General features: G+C 40.1%; 1 protein-coding gene across 49 annotated transcripts in view; it reads right to left on the bottom strand.

Annotated features, from left to right (window-relative positions):
• The window catches only part of LOC144000334 (uromodulin-like), a 205319-nt gene that overhangs the window by 166291 nt on the left and 17761 nt on the right, over positions 1–21267 (bottom strand). For 20 of the 49 annotated variants that reach the window (XM_077494080.1, XM_077494127.1, XM_077494079.1 and 17 more), the window contains 9 exons: positions 18448–18468; positions 15419–15439; positions 14700–14726; positions 11687–11707; positions 10968–10994; positions 8043–8063; positions 5031–5051; positions 1998–2018; positions 1278–1304 (listed from right to left, as the gene is read on the bottom strand). In XM_077494080.1, coding sequence (XP_077350206.1) covers positions 1278–1304; positions 1998–2018; positions 5031–5051; positions 8043–8063; positions 10968–10994; positions 11687–11707; positions 14700–14726; positions 15419–15439; positions 18448–18468 — 207 coding nt within the window. The remainder of the gene's footprint in view (positions 1–1277; positions 1305–1997; positions 2019–5030; positions 5052–8042; positions 8064–10967; positions 10995–11686; positions 11708–14699; positions 14727–15418; positions 15440–18447; positions 18469–21267) is intronic. The other 29 variants (XM_077494081.1, XM_077494120.1, XM_077494083.1 and 26 more) reach the window with 25 other exon arrangements.

The raw sequence follows: 21267 nt of genomic DNA, 5'->3' as shown, positions 1-21267 counted from the left end.
GATCAGATGTCTGTGTTTATTTTTTACATTTAATAAACAACATTTATCATTCACCTGTCCATTCCCTGACCATAACACTTTGCCAACTTCTAATGTTTAACCCTTAACACTGAAACTTCTTCCTGATTCTCAGGGCTGTTCCTTTCTGCCTCTTACATCTTATTGGCTCATTTCACTGAAGGGCAGTTTCATCAGCCAATTGGCAGGAGCAGGGAAGAGTTGGCTCAAGTGTTCAACTCCAGGGTCTAGTAATTACTGGCCTGTTATAGTAACCAAGGGTTGGGAGTTTCATGAGGTCTCTGCAAGGCATGTGAGTCTTCATACTGGTATAGAACACACTTTCTTCTAGAATATTCCCTTTAGGAAACTTCTGTAGATGTGTATTGAGGGACAAAAAGAGGACAAATGTGTACGGAATCTTGAATGCTTTACCCATCACCATATATAATATACAACAAGAGCAACCAATCAATGATATGATCATCACATTATATTGTACAAGCATAAAATAATCCACAGGACTTCCACCATTGTGATCTGATAGAAGAATAAAACACTTACTAAGAGTGGTGGGAATTGGACCAGGAAAATAGAATAAATTATATGAATTGAATACATATTATCAGACATGATGACATGATTTATTGTTAATTGTATGTCTGGTTTGGATGAATACAATTGTGGATTGGAAATTTGGGATCAAAGCAAATGTGCTAATCACTATAAGCCCCCATGCTCCCCCAACTTTAACCCATCCCTAACAATTATCTTTCACCTATCCCTTTGATGTCCATAACACTTAGCCCACCCCTAAAGTCTAACTCTTAAAGAGGTAATAAACTCATAAAAAAAAAGAAGAAGAAAATCCTCCTACAAGGCAATGTTATAATGTGCTAGTATGTGAACCTTACCTTAAAACAAAGCCCTCACCTCTGACACGGCTTTGATCTTCACCCAGTTTTCCTTCCAGGTCCGCAGGCTCTGGTCCTTGGAATGGACAGCATATGTGGGAGTCGCTGTTCACCACACACAGGGCTCTGAAGGAATCACACGGATAAACCGTTCCTTCAGAGCGCAGGATGCCGGTGACGTCACCAATGGCTTCACAAGTAAATATCTCCTAAACATTGCACATTTATGAGATATTTACTCTAACTATATGTAAGCCTTATTATAGGTTTACCTATATGATATGATCATCACATTATATTGTACAAGTATAAAATAATCCACATGACTTCCACCATTGTGATCTGATAGAAGAATAAAACACTTACAAGGAGGGGTGATGGTGGGAAACGGACCTGGAAAAAAAAATAAAAAAAAAATAAAATGAGTATATATTATTAGACACGTTGATGATTCATTGTTACTTGTGTGTCCGGTTTGTATGTCTGAAATTTGGGGCTGGGAATTTGGAATTGAAGCAAATGTTATACTCACTATAGGTCCTCATAGTCCCCCAACTTTACTTATTCCTAACAATCATCATTCATCTGTCCCATCCCTGGTCATTACATGTAGCCCACCTCTAAAGTTTAACCCTTAACTCTTAAAAAAATTCCCGGAGCTCAGGGCCCTTCCTTCCTAAATCTTGTTGGCTCATATGTCTGAAGGGCAGTTTTATCAGCTAATTGGCAGGAGAAGGGAAGAGTTGGCTCAAGTGTGTAACTCCAGGGTCTTGTAGACACTGACCTATTATAGCAACCTAGGGTTGGTGGGTTTCATGAGGTCTCTGCAAGCTATGTGAGTCTTCATACAGGTATAGAACACACGTTCCTCTACAATATTCTCTTTAGGAAACTTCTCTAGATGTGTATTGAGGGATAAAAAAAGAACAAAAGTGTACGAAATGTTGGGTGGATTACTCATTACTATATATAATGTACAACAAGAACAACCAATCAATGATATGATCATCACATTATTTTGTACAAGCATAAAATAATGCACAGGACTTCCACCATTGTGATTTGCTATAAGAATAAAACACTTACGAGTGGTGATGGAAAACGGGCCTAGAAAATAAAATAAAAATTATAAAATGAATGGACATCATTAGACACATTGAAATGGTTCATTGTTACTTGTATGTTTGGTTTGGATGTCTGAAATGTGGGCTTAGGAACTTGGGATTGAAGCAAATGTGATATTCACTGTAGGTCCCATGTTCCCCTAACTCTAGCCCATCCCTGACAATTATCATTCATCTATCCCTTCCCTGGCCACATGGCAGTATTCAGACACCCATACCCCTTTTATTGCCAATTACTTGCATATTAGCCTTCAAAATGGGGACTTTTTGATTTTGACTGTTTGGCTCCCATAGATTTCAATGGGGTTCGCTGTTTGGATTAGAACATTTCCTCTGATTGGGAGTTCTGCTGCAGATCAAACAGGGGGGTGTTCAGCCCATCTCTAGTTATTATGTGTTGGTATGCAGCACATTATGTGAAACTTACCTTAAAATGAAGCCCTCCAGCGGCGCGCTGTCCCGGCTGACAGGGTTTTTCCATCTTCACCAGGTTTTCCTTCCAGGTTTTCGGGCTCTGGTCCTTGGAATGGACTGAATGTGCAAGGGTGTCGCTGTTCACGACAAAGGGCTCTGAAGGAATGGCATGGGTACAGTGGGGATCGAAAGTTCGGGCACCCCAGGTAAAAATGTGTATTAATGTGCATAACGAAGCCAAGGAAAGATGTAAAAATCTCCAAATGGCATCAAATTACAGATTAGACATTCTTATAATATGTCAAAAAAGTTAGATTTTATTTCCATCATTTACACTTTCAAAATTTACAGAAAACAAAAAATGGCGTCTGCAAAAGTTTGGGCACCCTGCAGAATTAATATCTTGTACTGCCCCCTTTGGCAAGTATCACAGCTTGTAAATGCTTTTTGTAGCCAGCCAAGAGACGTTCAATTCTTGTTTGAGGTATCTTTGCCCATTCTTCCTTACAAAAGTGTTCCTGTTCTTTGAGATTTCTGGGCTGTCTGTCACGCACTGCTCTTTTAAGGTCTATCCATAGATTTTCAATAAGGTTGAGGTCAGGAGATTGTGAAGGCCATGGCTAAACCTTCAGTTTATTCCACTTGATGTAATCCCCGTGGAATTTTGAGGTGTGTTTAGGATCATTATCCATTTGTAGAAGTCATCCTCTCTTTAATTTCAGCTTTTTCACAGATGACATCAAGTTACCATCCAAAATTTGCTGAAATTTTATTGAATCCATTTTTCCTTCTACTCGAGAAATGTTCCCTGTGCCACTGGCTGCAATACAACCCCAAAGCATGACTGATCCACCCCCATGCTTAACAGTTGGACAGAGGTTCCTTTCATTAAATTCTGTGCCCTTTCTTCTCCAAACGTACCTTTGCTCATTCCTGCCAAAAAGTTCTATTTTAACCTCATTGGTCCACAGAACTTATTTCCAAAATGCCTCAGGCTTGTCTATATGTTCATTTGCAAAGTTCAAACGCTGATATTTCTGGTGAGGACGTAGAAGTGGTTTTCTTCTGATGACTCTTCCATGAAGACCATATTTGTACAAGTATCTCTTTATAGTGGAATAGTGTACCACAACTCCAGTGTCTGCCAGATCTTTCTGGAGGGATCGTGCAGTCAAACGTGGGTTTTGAATTGCTTTTCTCACAATCTTGCGAGCTGTTCTGTCTGATATTTTTCTTGGTCTTCCAGATCTTGCTTTAACTTCCACTGTTCCTGATGACTGCCATTTCTTAATTACATTCCGAACAGAGGATATTGACATCTGAAAACGCTTTGCTATCTTCTTATAGCCTTCTCCAGATTTGTGAGCGTCAACTATTTTCAGTTTTCTAGACAACTGCTTAGAAGAACCCATGGTGCTGATTGTTGGGGCAAGGTCAGATGAGTCTGGCCATTTAAAACCTTTGAGATTGACATCACCTGGTCTTCCCAGACGATGATTGAGAACAACCCATGACACTGGCAGGTCTCAGCTTTGCAAAGGGGGCAGTGCATGCTATAAATTCTGCAGGGTGCCCAAACTTTTGCAGATGCCATTGTTTTGTTTATTGTAATTTTGAAAGTGTAAATGATGGAAATAAAATCTAACTTTTTTTGACATATTATAAGAATGTCTAATCTGTAATTTGATGCCATTTGGAGATTTTCCCATCTTTCCTTGGCTTTGTTATGCACATCAATACACATTTTTACCTGGGCTGCCCAAACTTTCGATCCCCACTGTATGCCATTCCTTCAGAGCCCAGGCTCTGGTATCGTTACCGGGCCTTCACAAGAGATATTTACTGTACCTATAGGCAAGCCTTATTATATTCTTACCTATAGGTAAAAAAAAAGCCAAGGGAATTTACTCCCGCTTTAACACTGAAACTTCATCCCTGACCTTATCCCGAAAGTAACCCTTTACTTTGAACTTACCCCAATGCTTAACTCCGACACTTAACTATTCACCTAAATTTAAGGAATAACTCTAGTCCCTCATGGTCCCCAACTTTAATCCACCCCTAACATTTATCATTCACCTGTCCCTTCCCTGACCATAACACTTTGCCAACTTCTAATGTTTAACCCTTAACACTGAAACTTCTTCCTGATTCTCAGGGCTGTTCCTTCTTGAATCCTTCTAGTTCATATCTCTGAAGGGCAGTTTTATCAGCTAATTGGCAGGAGCAGGGAAGAGTTGGCTCAAGTGTTCAACTTCAGGGTCTTGTAGACACTGACCTATTATACCAACCTAGGGTTGGTGGGTTTCATGAGGTCTCTGCAAGGTATGTGAGTCTTCATACAGGTATAGAACCCACTTTCCTCTACAATATTCTCTTTAGGAAACTTCTCTAGATGTGTATTGAGGGACAAAAAACAAAACAAAAGTGTACGGAAAGTTGTATGGATTACTCATTACTATGTATAATGTACAACAAGAACAACCAATCAATGATATGATCATCACATTATTTTGTACAAGTATAAAATAATCCACAGGACTTCCACCATTGTGATTTGCTATAAGAATAAAACACTTACGAGTGGTGATGGAAAACGGACCTAGAAAATAAAATAAAAATTATAAAATGAATGGACATCATTAGACACACTGAAATGGTTCATTGTTACTTGTATGTTTGGTTTGGATGTCTGAAATGTGGGCTTAGGAACTTGGGATTGAAGCAAATGTGATATTCACTGTAGGTCCCATGTTCCCCTAACTCTAGCCCATCCCTGACAATTATCATTCATCTATCCCTTCCCTGGCCACATGGCAGTATTCAGACACCCATACCCCTTTTATGGCCAATTACTTGCATATTAGCCTTCAAAATTGGGACTTTTTACTGTTTCTCTCCCATAGGTTTCAATGGGGTTCGCTGTTTGGATTAGAAAATTTCCTCTGATGGGGAAATCGAACGTGGGGGTGTTCAGCCCATCTCTAGTTATTATGTGTTGGTATGCAGCACATTATGTGAAACTTACCTTAAAATGAAGCCCTCCAGCGGCACGCTGTCCCGGCTGACAGGGTTTTTCCATCTTCACCAGGTTTTCCTTACAGGTTTTCGGGCTCTGGTCCTTGGAATGGACTGAATGTGCAAGGGTGTCGCTGTTCACGTCAAAGGGCTCTGAAGGAATGGCATGGGTACAGTGGGGATCGAAAGTTCGGGCACCCCAGGTAAAAATGTGTATTAATGTGCATAACAAAGCCAAGGAAAGATGGAAAAATCTCCAAATGGCATCAAATTACAGATTAGACATTCTTATAATATGTCAAAAAAGTTAGATTTTATTTCCATCATTTACACTTTCAAAATTTACAGAAAACAAAAAATGGCGTCTGCAAAAGTTTGGGCACCCTGCAGAATTAATATCTTGTACTGCCCCCTTTGGCAAGTATCACAGATTGTTAACGCTTTTTGTAGCCAGCCAAGAGACTTTCAATTCTTGTTTGAGCTATCTTTGCCCATTCTTCCTTACAAAAGTGTTCCAGTTCTTTGAGATTTCTGGGCTGTCCGTCACGCACTGCTCTTTTAAGGTCTATCCATAGATTTTCAATAATGTTGAGGTCAGGAGATTGTGAAGGCCATGGCAAAACCTTCAGTTTACGCCTCTTGATGTAATCCCCCGTGGAATTTTGAGGTGTGTTTAGGATCATTATCCATTTGTAGAAGCCATCCTCTCTTTAACTTCAGCTTTTTCACAGATAGCATCAAGTTACCATCCAAAATTTGCTGAAATTTTATTGAATCGATTTTTCCTTCTACTCGAGAAATGTTCCCTGTGCCACTGGCTGCAATACAACCCCAAAGCATGATCAATCCACCCCCATGCTTAACAGTTGGACAGAGGTTCTTTTCATTAAATTCTGTGCCCTTTCTTCTCCAAACGTACCTTTGCTCATTCCGGCCAAAAAGTTCTATTTTAACCTCATCGGTCCACAGAACTTGTTTCCAAAATGCCTCAGGCTTGTCCATATGTTCATTTGCAAAGTTCAAACGCAGATTTTTCTGGTGAGGACGTAGAAGAGGTTTTCCTCTGATGACTCTTCCATGGAGACCATATTTGTACAAGTATCTCTTTATAGTAGAATAGTGTACCACAACTCCAGTGTCTGCCAGATCTTTCTGGAGGGATCGTGCGGTCAAACGTTGGTTATGAATTGCTTTTCTCACAATTCTGCAAGCTGTTCTGTCTGATATTTTTCTTGGTCTTCCAGATCTTGCTTTAACTTCCACTGTTCCTGATGACTGCCATTTCTTAATTACATTCCGAACAGAGGATATTGACATCTGAAAATGCTTTGATATCTTCTTATAGCCTTCTCCAGCTTTGTGAGCATCAACTATTTTCAGTTTTCTAGACAACTGCTTAGAAGAACCCATGGTGCTGATTGTTGGGGCAAGGTCAGATGAGTCTGGCCATTTAAAACCTTTGAGATTGACATCACCTGGTCTTCCCAGACGATGATTGAGAACAATCCATGACACTGGCAGGTCTCAGCTTTGCAAAGGGGGCAGTGCATGCTATAAATTCTGCAGGGTGCCCAAACTTTTGCAGATGCCATTTTTTTGTTTTCTGTAATTTTGAAAGTGTAAATGATGGAAATAAAATCTAACTTTTGTTGACATATTATAAGAATGTCTAATCTGTAATTTGATGCCATTTGGAGATTTTCCCATCTTTCCTTGGCTTCGTTATGCACCTTAATACACATTTTTACCTGGGCTGCCCACACTTTCGATCCCCACTGTATGCCATTCCTTCAGAGCCCAGGCGCTGGTAACGTTACCGGGACTTCATAAGAGATATTTACTGTACCTATAGGCAAGCCTTATTATATTCTTACCTATAGGTAAAAAAAAAAGCCAAGGGAATTTACTCCCGATTTAACACTGAAACTTCATCCCTGACCTTATCCCGAAAGTAACCCTTTACTTTGAACCCCAATGCTTAACTCCGACACTTAACTCTTCACCTAAATTTAAGTAATAACTCTAGTCCCTCATGGTCCCCAACTTTAATCCACCCCTAACATTTATCATTCACCTGTCCCTTCCCTGACCATAACACTTTGCCAACTTCTAATGTTTAACCCTTAACACTGAAACTTCTTCCTGATTCTCAGGGCTGTTCCTTCTTGAATCCTTCTATTTCATATCTCTGAATGGCAGTTTTATCAGCTAATTGGCAGGAGCAGGGAAGAGTTGGCTCAAGTGTTCAACTCCAGGGTCTTGTAGACACTGGCCTATTATAGCAACCTAGGGTTGGTGGGTTTCATGAGGTCTCTGCAAGGTATGTGAGTCTTCATACAGGTATAGAACCCACTTTCCTCTACAATATTCTCTTTAGGAAACTTCTCTAGATGTGTATTGAGGGACAAAAAAAGAACAAAAGTGTACGAAATGTTGGGTGGATTACTCATTACTATATATAATGTACAACAAGAACAACCAATCAATGATATGATCATCACATTATTTTGTACAAGTATAAAATAATCCACAGGACTTCCACCAGTGTGATTTGCTATAAGAATAAAACACTTACGAGTGGTGATGGAAAACGGACCTAGAAAATAAAATAAAAATTATAAAATGAATGGACATCATTAGACACATTGAAATGGTTCATTGTTACTTGTATGTTTGGTTTGGATGTCTGAAATGTGGGCTTAGGAACTTGGGATTGAAGCAAATGTGATATTCACTGTAGGTCCCATGTTCCCCTAACTCTAGCCCATCCCTGACAATTATCATTCATCTATCCCTTCCCTGGCCACATGGCAGTATTCAGACACCCATACCCCTTTTATGGCCAATTACTTGCATATTAGCCTTCAAAATTGGGACTTTTTACTGTTTCTCTCCCATAGATTTCAATGGGGTTCGATGTTTGGATTAGAACATTTCCTCTGATGGGGAAATCAAACGTGGGGGTGTTCAGCCCATCTCTAGTTATTATGTGTTGGTATGCAGCACATTATGTGAAACTTACCTTAAAATGAAGCCCTCCAGCGGCGCGCTGTCCCGGCTGACAGGGTTTTTCCATCTTCACCAGGTTTTCCTTCCAGGTTTTCGGGCTCTGGTCCTTGGAATGGACTGAATGTGCAAGGGTGTCGCTGTTCACGTCAAAGGGCTCTGAAGGAATGGCATGGGTACAGTGGGGATCGAAAGTTCGGGCACCCCAGGTAAAAATGTGTATTAATGTGCATAACGAAGCCAAGGAAAGATGGAAAAATCTCCAAATGGCATCAAATTACAGATTAGACATTCTTATAATATGTCAAAAAAGTTAGATTTTATTTCCATCATTTACACTTTCAAAATTTACAGAAAACAAAAAATGGCATCTGCAAAAGTTTGGGCACCCTGCAGAATTAATATCTTGTACTGCCCCCTTTGGCAAGTATCACAGATTGTTAACGCTTTTTGTAGCCAGCCAAGAGACTTTCAATTCTTGTTTGAGCTATCTTTGCCCATTCTTCCTTACAAAAGTGTTCCAGTCCTTTGAGATTTCTGGGCTGTCCGTCACGCAGTGCTCTTTTAAGGTCTATCCATAGATTTTCAATAATGTTGAGGTCACGAGATTGTGAAGGCCATGGCAAAACCTTCAGTTTACGCCTCTTGATGTAATCCCCCGTGGAATTTTGAGGTGTGTTTAGGATCATTATCCATTTGTAGAAGCCATACTCGAGAAATGTTTCCTGTGCCACTGGCTGCAATACAACCCCAAAGCATGATTGATCCACCCACATGCTTAACAGTTGGACAGAGGTTCTGTTCATTAAATTCTGTGCCCTTTCTTCTCTAAACGTACCTTTGCTCATTCCGGCCAAAAAGTTCTATTTTAACCTCATCGGTCCACAGAACTTGTTTCCAAAATGCATCAGGCTTGTCTATATGTTCATTTGCAAAGTTCAACGCAGATTTTTCTGGTGAGGACGTAGAAGAGGTTTTCTTCTGATGACTCTTCCATGGAGACCATATTTGTACAAGTATCTCTTTATAGTAGAATAGTGTACCACAACTCCAGTGTCTGCCAGATCTTTCTGGAGGGACCGTGCGGTCAAACGTGGGTTATGAATTGCTTTTCTCACAATCCTGCGAGCTGTTCTGTCTGATATTTTTCTTGGTCTTCCAGATCTTGCTTTAACTTCCACTGTTCCTGATGACTGCCATTTCTTAATTACATTCCGAACAGAGGATATTGACATCTGAAAATGCTTTGATATCTTCTTATAGCCTTCTCCAGCTTTGTGAGCATCAACTATTTTCAGTTTTCTAGACAACTGCTTAGAAGAACCCATGGTGCTGATTGTTGGGGCAAGGTCAGATGAGTCTGGCCATTTAAAACCTTTGAGATTGACATCACCTGGTCTTCCCAGATGATGATTGAGAACAATCCATGACACTGGCAGGTCTCAGCTTTGCAAAGGGGGCAGTGCATGCTATAAATTCTGCAGGGTGCCCAAACTTTTGCAGATGCCATTTTTTTGTTTTCTGTAATTTTGAATGTGTAAATGATGGAAATAAAATCTAACTTTTTTTGACATATTATAATAATGTCTAATCTGTAATTTGATGCCATTTGGAGATTTTCCCATCTTTCCTTGGCTTCGTTATGCACATTAATACACATTTTTACTTGGGGTGCCCAAACTTTCGATCCCCACTGTATGCCATTCCTTCAGAGCCCAGGCGCTGGTAACGTTACCGGGACTTCACAAGAGATATTTACTGTACCTATAGGCAAGCCTTATTATATTCTTACCTATAGGTAAAAAAAAAAGCCAAGGGAATTTACTCCCACTTTAACACTGAAACTTCATCCCTGACCTTATCCCGAAAGTAACCCTTTACTTTGAACTTACCCCAATGCTTAACTCCGACACTCAACTCTTCACCTAAATTTAAGGAATAACTTTAGTCCCTCATGGTCTCCAACTTTAATCCACTCCTAACATTTATCATTCACCTGTCCATTCCCTGACCATAACACTTTGCCAACTTCTAATGTTTAACCCTTAACACTGAAACTTCTTCCTGATTCTCAGGGCTGTTCCTTCTTGAATCCTTCTGGTCATATCTCTGAAGGGCAGTTTTATCAGCTAATTGGCAGGAGCAGGGAAGAGTTGGCCCAAGTGTTCAACTTCAGGGTCTTGTAGACACTGGCCTATTATAGCAAACAAGGGTTGCGAATTTCATGAGGTCTCTGCAAGGTATTTTAGTCTTCATTAAGGTATAGAACACACTTTCCTCTAGATTATTTGCTTTAGGAAACGTCTCCAGATGTGTATTGAGGGACAAAAAAGAACAAAAGTGTTCAGAATTTTGGCTGGTTTACTCCTCACTATAGATAATGTCAAACAAGTGCAGCCAATCAATAATAAGGGCATCACATTATAATGTACAAGTATAAAATAATCCACATGACTTCCACCATTGTGATCTGATAGAAGAATAAAACACTTACGAGGAGGGGTGATGGTGGGAAACGGACCTGGAAAATAAAATAAAAATGATAAAATGAGTATATATTATTAGACACTTTGATGATTCATTGTTACTTGTAGGTCCGGTTTGTATGTCTGAAGTTTGGGGCTGGGAATTTGGAATTGAAGCAAATGTGATACTCACTATAGGTCCTCATAGTCCCCCAACTTTACCTATTCCTAACAATCATCATTCATCTGTCCCTTCCCTGGCCATTACATGTAGCCCACCTCTAAAGTTTAACCCTCAACACTTAAAAATTTTCCCCGGAGCTCAGGGCCCTTCCTTCATAAATCTAATTGGCTCATATGTCTGAAGGGCAGTTTTATCAACTAATTGGCAGGAGAAGGGAGGAGTTGGCTCAAGTGTCCAACTCCAGGGTCTTGTAGACATTGGCCTATTATAGCAACCTAGGGTTGGTGGGATTCATGAGGTCTCTGCAAGGTATGTGAGTCTTCATACAGGTATAGAATACAAGTTCCTCTACAATATTCTCTTTCGGAAACTTCTCTAGATGTGTATTGAGGGACAAAAAAAGAACAAAAGTGTATGGAATGTTGGGTGGATTACTCATTACTATATATAATGTACAACAAGAACAACCAATCAATGATATGATCATCACATTATTTTGTACAAGCATAAAATAATCCACAGGACTTCCACCATTGTGATCTGATAGAAGAATAAAACACTTACGAGTGGTGATGGAAAACGGACCTAGAAAATAAAATAAAAATTATAAAATTAATGGACATCATTAGACACATTGAAATGGTTCATTGTTACTTGTATGTTTGGTTTGGATGTCTGAAATGTGGGCTTAGGAACTTGGGATTGAAGCAAATGTGATATTCACTGTAGGTCCCATGTTCCCCTAACTCTAGCCCATCCCTGACAATTATCATTCATCTATCCCTTCCCTGGTCACATGGCAGTATTCAGACACCCATACCCCTTTTATGGCCAATTACTTGCATATTAGCCTTCAAAATGGGGACTTTTTACTGTTTGGCTCCCATAGATTTCAATGGGGTTCGCTGTTTGGATTAGAACATTTCCTCTGATGGGGAAATCGAACGTGGGGGTGTTCAGCCCATCTCTAGTTATTATGTGTTGGTATGCAGCACATTATGTGAAACTTACCTTAAAATGAAGCCCTCCAGCGGCGCGCTGTCCCGGCTGACAGGGTTTTTCTATCTTCACCAGGTTTTCCTTCCAGGTTTTCGGGCTCTGGTCCTTGGAATGGACTGAATGTGCAAGGGTGTCGCTGTTCACGACATAGGGCTCTGAAGGAATGGCATGGGTACAGTGGGGATCGAAAGTTCGGGCACCCCAGGTAAAAATGTGTATTAATGTGCATAACGAAGCCAAGGAAAGATGGAAAAATCTCCAAATGGCATCAAATTACAGATTAGACATTCTTATAATATTTCAAAAAATTTAGATTTTATTTCCATCATTTACACTTTCAAAATTACAGAAAATAAAAAAAATGGCGTCTGCAAAAGTTTGGGCACCCTGCAGAGTTAATATCTTGTACTGCCCCCTTTGGCAAGTATCACAGATTGTAAACGCTTTTTGTAGCCAGCCAAGAGCCTTTCAATTCTTGTTTGAGGTATCTTTGCCCATTCTTTCTTACAAAAGTGTTCCTGTTCTTTGAGATTTCTGGGCTGTCTGTCACGCACTGCTCTTTTAAGGTCTATCCATAGATTTTCAATAATGTTGAGGTCAGGAGATTGTGAAGGCCATGGCTAATCCTTCAGTTTACGCCTCTTGATGTAACCCCCAATGGATTTTGAGGTGTGTTTAGGATCATTATCCATTTGTAGAAGCCATCCTCTCTTTAACTTCATCTTTTTCAAAGATGACATCAAGTTACCATCCAAAATTTGCTGAAATTTTATTGAATCCATTTTTCCTTCTACTCGAGAAATGTTCCCTGTGCCACTGGCTGCAATACAACCCCAAAGCATGATTGATCCACCCCCGTGTTTAACAGTTGGACAGAGGTTATTTTCATTAAATTCTGTGCCCTTTCTTCTCCAAACGTACCTTTGCTCATTCCGGCTAAAAAGTTCTATTTTAACCTCATCGGTCCACAGAACTTGTTTCCAAAATGCATCAGGCTTGTCTATATGTTCATTTGCAAAGTTCAAACGCAGATTTTTGTGGTGAGGACATAGAAGAGGTTTTCTTCTGATGACTCTTCCATGGAGACCATATTTGTACAAGTATCTCTTTATAGTAGAATAGTGTACCACAACTCCAGTGTCTGCCAGATCTTTCTGGAGGGATCGTGCAGTCAAACGTGGGTTATGAATTGCTTTTCTCACAATCCTGCGAGCCGTTCTGTCTGATATTTTTCTTGGTCTTCCAGATCTTGCTTTAACTTCCACTGTTCCTGATGACTGCCATTTCTTAATTACATTCCGAACAGAGGATATTGACATCTGAAAACGCTTTGCTATCTTCTTATAGCCTTCTCCAGCTTTGTGAGCGTCAACTATTTTCAGTTTTCTAGACAACTGCTTAGAAGAACCCATGGTGCTGATTGTTGGGGCAAGGTCAGATGAGTCTGGCCATTTAAAACCTTTGAGATTGACATCACCTGGTCTTCCCAGATGATGATTGAGAACAATCCATGACACTGGCAGGTCTCAGCTTTGCAAAGGGGGCAGTGCATGCTATAAATTCTGCAGGGTGCCCAAACTTTTGCAGATGCCATTTTTTTGTTTTCTGTAATTTTGAAAGTGTAAATGATGGAAATAAAATCTAACTTTTTTTGACATATTATAAGAATGTCTAATCTGTAATTTGATGCCATTTGGAGATTTTCCCATCTTTCCTTGGCTTCGTTATGCACATTAATACACATTTTTACCTGGGGTGCCCAAACTTTCGATCCCCACTGTATGCCATTCCTTCAGAGCCCAGGCGCTGGTAACGTTACCGGGACTTCACAAGAGATATTTACTGTACCTATAGGCAAGCCTTATTATATTCTTACCTATAGGTAAAAAAAAAAGCCAAGGGAATTTACTCCCGATTTAACACTGAAACTTCATCCCTGACCTTATCCCGAAAGTAACCCTTTACTTTGAACTTACCCCAATGCTTAACTCCGACACTCAACTCTTCACCTAAATTTAAGGAATAACTCTAGTCCCTCATGGTCCCCAACTTTAATCCACCCCTAACATTTATCATTCACCTGTCCATTCCCTGACCATAACACTTTGCCAACTTCTAATGTTTAACCCTTAACACTGAAACTTCTTCCTGATTCTCAGGGCTGTTCCTTCTTGAATCCTTCTGGTCATATCTCTGAAGGGCAGTTTTATCAGCTAATTGGCAGGAGCAGGGAAGAGTTGGCCCAAGTGTTCAACTTCAGGGTCTTGTAGACACTGGCCTATTATAGCAAACCAGGGTTGGGAATTTCATGAGGTCTCTGCAAGGTATTTTAGTCTTCATTAAGGTATAGAACATGCTTTCCTCTAGATTATTTGCTTTAGGAAACGTCTCCAGATGTGTATTGAGGGACAAAAAAGAACAAAAGTGTTCAGAATTTTGGCTGGTTTACTCCTCACTATAGATAATGTCAAACAAGTGCAGCCAATCAATAACAAGGGCATCACATTATAATGTACAAGTATAAAATAATCCACATGACTTCCACCATTGTGATCTGATAGAAGAATAAAACACTTACGAGGAGTGGTGATGGTGGGAAACGGACCTGGAAAATAAAATAAAAATAATAAAATGAGTATATATTATTAGACACTTTGATGATTCATTGTTACTTGTAGGTCCGGTTTGTATGTCTGAAGTTTGGGGCTGGGAATTTGGAATTGAAGCAAATGTGATACTCACTATAGGTCCTCATAGTCCCCCAACTTTACTTATTCCTAACAATCATCATTCATCTGTCCCTTCCCTGGCCATTACATGTAGCCCACCTCTAAAGTTTAACCCTCAACACTTAAAAATTTTCCCCGGAGCTCAGGGCCCTTCCTTCATAAATCTAATTGGCTCATATGTCTGAAGGGCAGTTTTATCAACTAATTGGCAGGAGAAGGGAGGAGTTGGCTCAAGTGTCCAACTCTAGGGTCTTGTAGACACTGGCCTATTATAGCAACCTAGGGTTGGTGGGTTTCATGAGGTCTCTGCAAGGTATGTGAGTCTTCATACAGGTATAGAACACACGTTCCTCTACAATATTCTCTTTAGGAAACTTCTCTAGATATGTATTGAGGGACAAAAAAAGAACAAAAGTGTATGGAATGTTGGGTGGATTACTCATTACTATATATAATGTACAACAAGAACAACCAATCAATGATATGATCATCACATTATTTTGTACAAGCATAAAATAATCCAGAGGACTTCCACCATTGTGATCTGATAGAAGAATAAAACACTTACGAGTGGTGATGGAAAACGGGCCTAGAAAATAAAATAAAAATTATAAAATGAATGGACATCATTAGACACATTGAAATGGTTCATTGTTACTTGTATGTTTGGTTTGGATGTCTGAAATGTGGGCTTAGGAACTTGGGATTGAAGCAAATGTGATATTCACTGTATGTCCCATGTTCCCCTAACTCTAGCCCATCCCTGACAATTATCATTCATCTATCCCTTCCCTGGCCACATGGCAGTATTCAGACCCCCATACCCCATTTATGGCCAATTACTTGCATATAAGCCTTCAAAATGGGGACTTTTTGATTTTTACTGCTTGGCTCCCATAGATTTCAATGGGGTTCGCTGTCTGGATTCGAACATTTCCTCTGATTGGGAGTTCTGCTGCAGATCGAACGTGGGGGTGTTCAGCCCATCTCTAGTTATTATGTGTTGGTATGCAGCACATTATGTGAAACTTACCTTAAAATGAAGTCCTCCAGCGGTGCGCTGTCCTGGCTGACAGGGTTTTTCCATCTTCACCAGGTTTTCCTTCCAGGTTTTCGGGCTCTGGTCCTTGGAGTGGACTGAATGTGCAAGGGTGTCGCTGTTCACGACATAGGGCTCTGAAGTAATGGCATGGGTACAGTGGGGATCGAAAGTTTGGGCACCCCAGGTAAAAATGTGTATTAATATGCATAACAAAGCCAAGGAAAGATGGAAAAATCTCCACATGGCATCAAATTACAGATTAGACATTCTTATAATATTTCAAAAAATTTAGATTTTATTTCCATCATTTACACTTTCAAAATTACAGAAAATAAAAAAATGGCGTCTGCAAAAGTTTGGGCACCCTGCAGAGTTAATATCTTGTACTGCCCTCTTTGGCAAGTATCACAGATTGTAAACGCTTTTTGTAGCCAGCCAAGAGCCTTTCAATTCTTGTTTGAGGTATCTTTGCCCATTCTTCCTTACAAAAGTGTTCCTGTTCTTTGAGATTTATGGGCTGTCTGTTACGCACTGCTCTTTTAAGGTCTATCCATAGATTTTCAATAATGTTGAGGTCAGGAGATTGTGAAGGCCATGGCTAAACCTTCAGTTTACGCCTCTTGATGTAACCCCCAATGGATTTTGAGGTGTGTTTAGGATCATTATCCATTTGTAGAAGCCATCCTCTCTTTAACTTCATCTTTTTCAAAGATGACATCAAGTTACCATCCAAAATTTGCTGAAATTTTATTGAATCCATTTTTCCTTCTACTCGTGAAATGTTCCCTGTGCCACTGGCTGCAATACAACCCCAAAGCATGATTGATCCACCCCAATGCTTAACAGTTGGACAGAGGTTCTGTTCATTAAATTCTGTGCCCTTTCTTCTCCAAACGTACCTTTGCTCATTCCGGCCAAAAAGTTCTATTTTAACCTCATCGGTCCACAGAACTTGTTTCCAAAATGCATCAGGCTTGTCTATATGTTCATTTGCAAAGTTCAAACGCAGATTTTTCTGGTGAGGACGTAGAAGAGGTTTTCTTCTGATGACTCTTCCATGGAGACCATATTTGTACAAGTATCTCTTTATAGTAGAATAGTGGACCACAACTCCAGTGTCTGCCAGATCTTTCTGGAGGGATCGTGCAATCAAACGTGGGTTATGAATTGCTTTTCTCACAATCCTGCGAGCTGTTCTGTCTGATATTTTTCTTGGTCTTCCAGATCTTGCTTTAACTTCCACTGTTCCTGATGACTGCCATTTCTTAATTACATTCCGAACAGAGGATATTGACATCTGAAAATGCTTTGCTATCTTCTTATAGCCTTCTCCAGCTTTGTGAGCGTCAACTATTTTCAGTTTTCTAGACAACTGCTTAGAAGAACCCATGGTGCTGATTGTTGGGGCAAGGTCAGATGAGTCTGGCCATTTAAAACCTTTGAGATTGACATCACCTGGTCTTCCCAGACGATGATTGAGAACAATCCATGACACTGGCAGGTCTCACGTTTGCAAAGGGGGCAGTGCATGCTATAAATTCTGCAGGGTGCCCAAACTTTTGCAGATGCCATTTTTTTGTTTTCTGTCATTTTGAATGTATAAATGATGGAAATAAAATCTAACTTTTTTTGACATATTATAAGAATGTCTAATCTGTAATATGATGCCATTTGGAGATTTTCCCATCTTTCCTTGGCTTCGTTATGCACATTAATACACATTTTTACCTGGGCTGCCCACACTTTCGATCCCCACTGTATGCCATTCCTTCAGAGCCCAGGCGCTGGTAACGTTACCGGGACTTCACAAGAGATATTTACTGTACCTATAGGCAAGCCTTATTATATTCTTACCTATAGGTAAAAAAAAAAGCCAAGGGAATTTACTCCCGATTTAACACTGAAACTTCATCCCTGACCTTATCCCGAAAGTAACCCTTTACTTTGAACCCCAATGCTTAACTCCGACACTTAACTCTTCACCTAAATTTAAGTAATAACTCTAGTCCCTCATGGTCCCCAACTTTAATCCACCCCTAACATTTATCATTCACCTGTCCCTTCCCTGACCATAACACTTTGCCAACTTCTAATGTTTAACCCTTAACACTGAAACTTCTTCCTGATTCTCAGGGCTGTTCCTTCTTGAATCCTTCTATTTCATATCTCTGAATGGCAGTTTTATCAGCTAATTGGCAGGAGCAGGGAAGAGTTGGCTCAAGTGTTCAACTCCAGGGTCTTGTAGACACTGGCCTATTATAGCAACCTAGGGTTGGTGGGTTTCATGAGGTCTCTGCAAGGTATGTGAGTCTTCATACAGGTATAGAACCCACTTTCCTCTACAATATTCTCTTTAGGAAACTTCTCTAGATGTGTATTGAGGGACAAAAAAAGAACAAAAGTGTACAGAATGTTGGATGGATTACTCATTACTATGTATAATGTACAACAAGAACAACCAATCAATGATATGATCATCACATTATTTTGTACAAGTATAAAATAATCCACAGGACTTCCACCAGTGTGATTTGCTATAAGAATAAAACACTTACGAGTGGTGATGGAAAACGGACCTAGAAAATAAAATAAAAATTATAAAATGAATGGACATCATTAGACACATTGAAATGGTTCATTGTTACTTGTATGTTTGGTTTGGATGTCTGAAATGTGGGCTTAGGAACTTGGGATTGAAGCAAATGTGATATTCACTGTAGGTCCCATGTTCCCCTAACTCTAGCCCATCCCTGACAATTATCATTCATCTATCCCTTCCCTGGCCACATGGCAGTATTCAGACACCCATACCCCTTTTATGGCCAATTACTTGCATATTAGCCTTCAAAATTGGGACTTTTTACTGTTTCTCTCCCATAGATTTCAATGGGGTTTGCTGTTTGGATTAGAACATTTCCTCTGATGGGGAAATCAAACGTGGGGGTGTTCAGCCCATCTCTAGTTATTATGTGTTGGTATGCAGCACATTATGTGAAACTTACCTTAAAATGAAGCCCTCCAGCGGCGCGCTGTCCCGGCTGACAGGGTTTTTCCATCTTCACCAGGTTTTCCTTCCAGGTTTTCGGGCTCTGGTCCTTGGAATGGACTGAATGTGCAAGGGTGTCGCTGTTCACGTCAAAGGGCTCTGAAGGAATGGCATGGGTACAGTGGGGATCGAAAGTTCGGGCACCCCAGGTAAAAATGTGTATTAATGTGCATAACGAAGCCAAGGAAAGATGGAAAAATCTCCAAATGGCATCAAATTACAGATTAGACATTCTTATAATATGTCAAAAAAGTTAGATTTTATTTCCATCATTTACACTTTCAAAATTTACAGAAAACAAAAAATGGCGTCTGCAAAAGTTTGGGCACCCTGCAGAATTAATATCTTGTACTGCCCCCTTTGGCAAGTATCACAGATTGTTAACGCTTTTTGTAGCCAGCCAAGAGACTTTCAATTCTTGTTTGAGCTATCTTTGCCCATTCTTCCTTACAAAAGTGTTCCAGTCCTTTGAGATTTCTCGGCTGTCCGTCACGCAGTGCTCTTTTAAGGTCTATCCATAGATTTTCAATAATGTTGAGGTCACGAGATTGTGAAGGCCATGGCAAAACCTTCAGTTTACGCCTCTTGATGTAATCCCCCGTGGAATTTTGAGGTGTGTTTAGGATCATTATCCATTTGTAGAAGCCATACTCGAGAAATGTTTCCTGTGCCACTGGCTGCAATACAACCCCAAAGCATGATTGATCCACCCACATGCTTAACAGTTGGACAGAGGTTCTGTTCATTAAATTCTGTGCCCTTTCTTCTCTAAACGTACCTTTGCTCATTCCGGCCAAAAAGTTCTATTTTAACCTCATCGGTCCACAGAACTTGTTTCCAAAATGCATCAGGCTTGTCTATATGTTCATTTGCAAAGTTCAACGCAGATTTTTCTGGTAAGGACGTAGAAGAGGTTTTCTTCTGATGACTCTTCCATGGAGACCATATTTGTACAAGTATCTCTTTATAGTAGAATAGTGTACCACAACTCCAGTGTCTGCCAGATCTTTCTGGAGGGATCGTGCGGTCAAACGTGGGTTATGAATTGCTTTTCTCACAATCCTGCGAGCTGTTCTGTCTGATATTTTTCTTGGTCTTCCAGATCTTGCTTTAACTTCCACTGTTCCTGATGACTGCCATTTCTTAATTACATTCCGAACAGAGGATATTGACATCTGAAAATGCTTTGATATCTTCTTATAGCCTTCTCCAGCTTTGTGAGCATCAACTATTTTCAGTTTTCTAGACAACTGCTTAGAAGAACCCATGGTGCTGATTGTTGGGGCAAGGTCAGATGAGTCTGGCCATTTAAAACCTTTGAGATTGACATCACCTGGTCTTCCCAGATGATGATTGAGAACAATCCATGACACTGGCAGGTCTCAGCTTTGCAAAGGGGGCAGTGCATGCTATAAATTCTGCAGGGTGCCCAAACTTTTGCAGATGCCATTTTTTTGTTTTCTGTAATTTTGAATGTGTAAATGATGGAAATAAAATCTAACTTTTTTTGACATATTATAATAATGTCTAATCTGTAATTTGATGCCATTTGGAGATTTTCCCATCTTTCCTTGGCTTCGTTATGCACATTAATACACATTTTTACTTGGGGTGCCCAAACTTTCGATCCCCACTGTATGCCATTCCTTCAGAGCCCAGGCGCTGGTAACGTTACCGGGACTTCACAAGAGATATTTACTGTACCTATAGGCAAGCCTTATTATATTCTTACCTATAGGTAAAAAAAAAAGCCAAGGGAATTTACTCCCACTTTAACACTGAAACTTCATCCCTGACCTTATCCCGAAAGTAACCCTTTACTTTGAACTTACCCCAATGCTTAACTCCGACACTCAACTCTTCACCTAAATTTAAGGAATAACTCTAGTCCCTCATGGTCTCCAACTTTAATCCACTCCTAACATTTATCATTCACCTGTCCATTCCCTGACCATAACACTTTGCCAACTTCTAATGTTTAACCCTTAACACTGAAACTTCTTCCTGATTCTCAGGGCTGTTCCTTCTTGAATCCTTCTGGTCATATCTCTGAAGGGCAGTTTTATCAGCTAATTGGCAGGAGCAGGGAAGAGTTGGCCCAAGTGTTCAACTTCAGGGTCTTGTAGACACTGGCCTATTATAGCAAACAAGGGTTGCAAATTTCATGAGGTCTCTGCAAGGTATTTTAGTCTTCATTAAGGTATAGAACACGCTTTCCTCTAGATTATTTGCTTTAGGAAACGTCTCCAGATGTGTATTGAGGGACAAAAAAGAACAAAAGTGTTCAGAATTTTGGCTGGTTTACTCCTCACTATAGATAATGTCAAAC

Source organism: Lithobates pipiens, unplaced genomic scaffold (assembly GCF_037356315.1).
Source record: "Lithobates pipiens isolate NorthernLeopardFrog02 unplaced genomic scaffold, aLitPip1_a1.2 Scaffold_22, whole genome shotgun sequence".
In the NCBI taxonomy this organism is placed as follows: Eukaryota; Metazoa; Chordata; class Amphibia; order Anura; family Ranidae; genus Lithobates; species Lithobates pipiens.
This window is presented reverse-complemented; position numbering and strand designations above follow the sequence as displayed.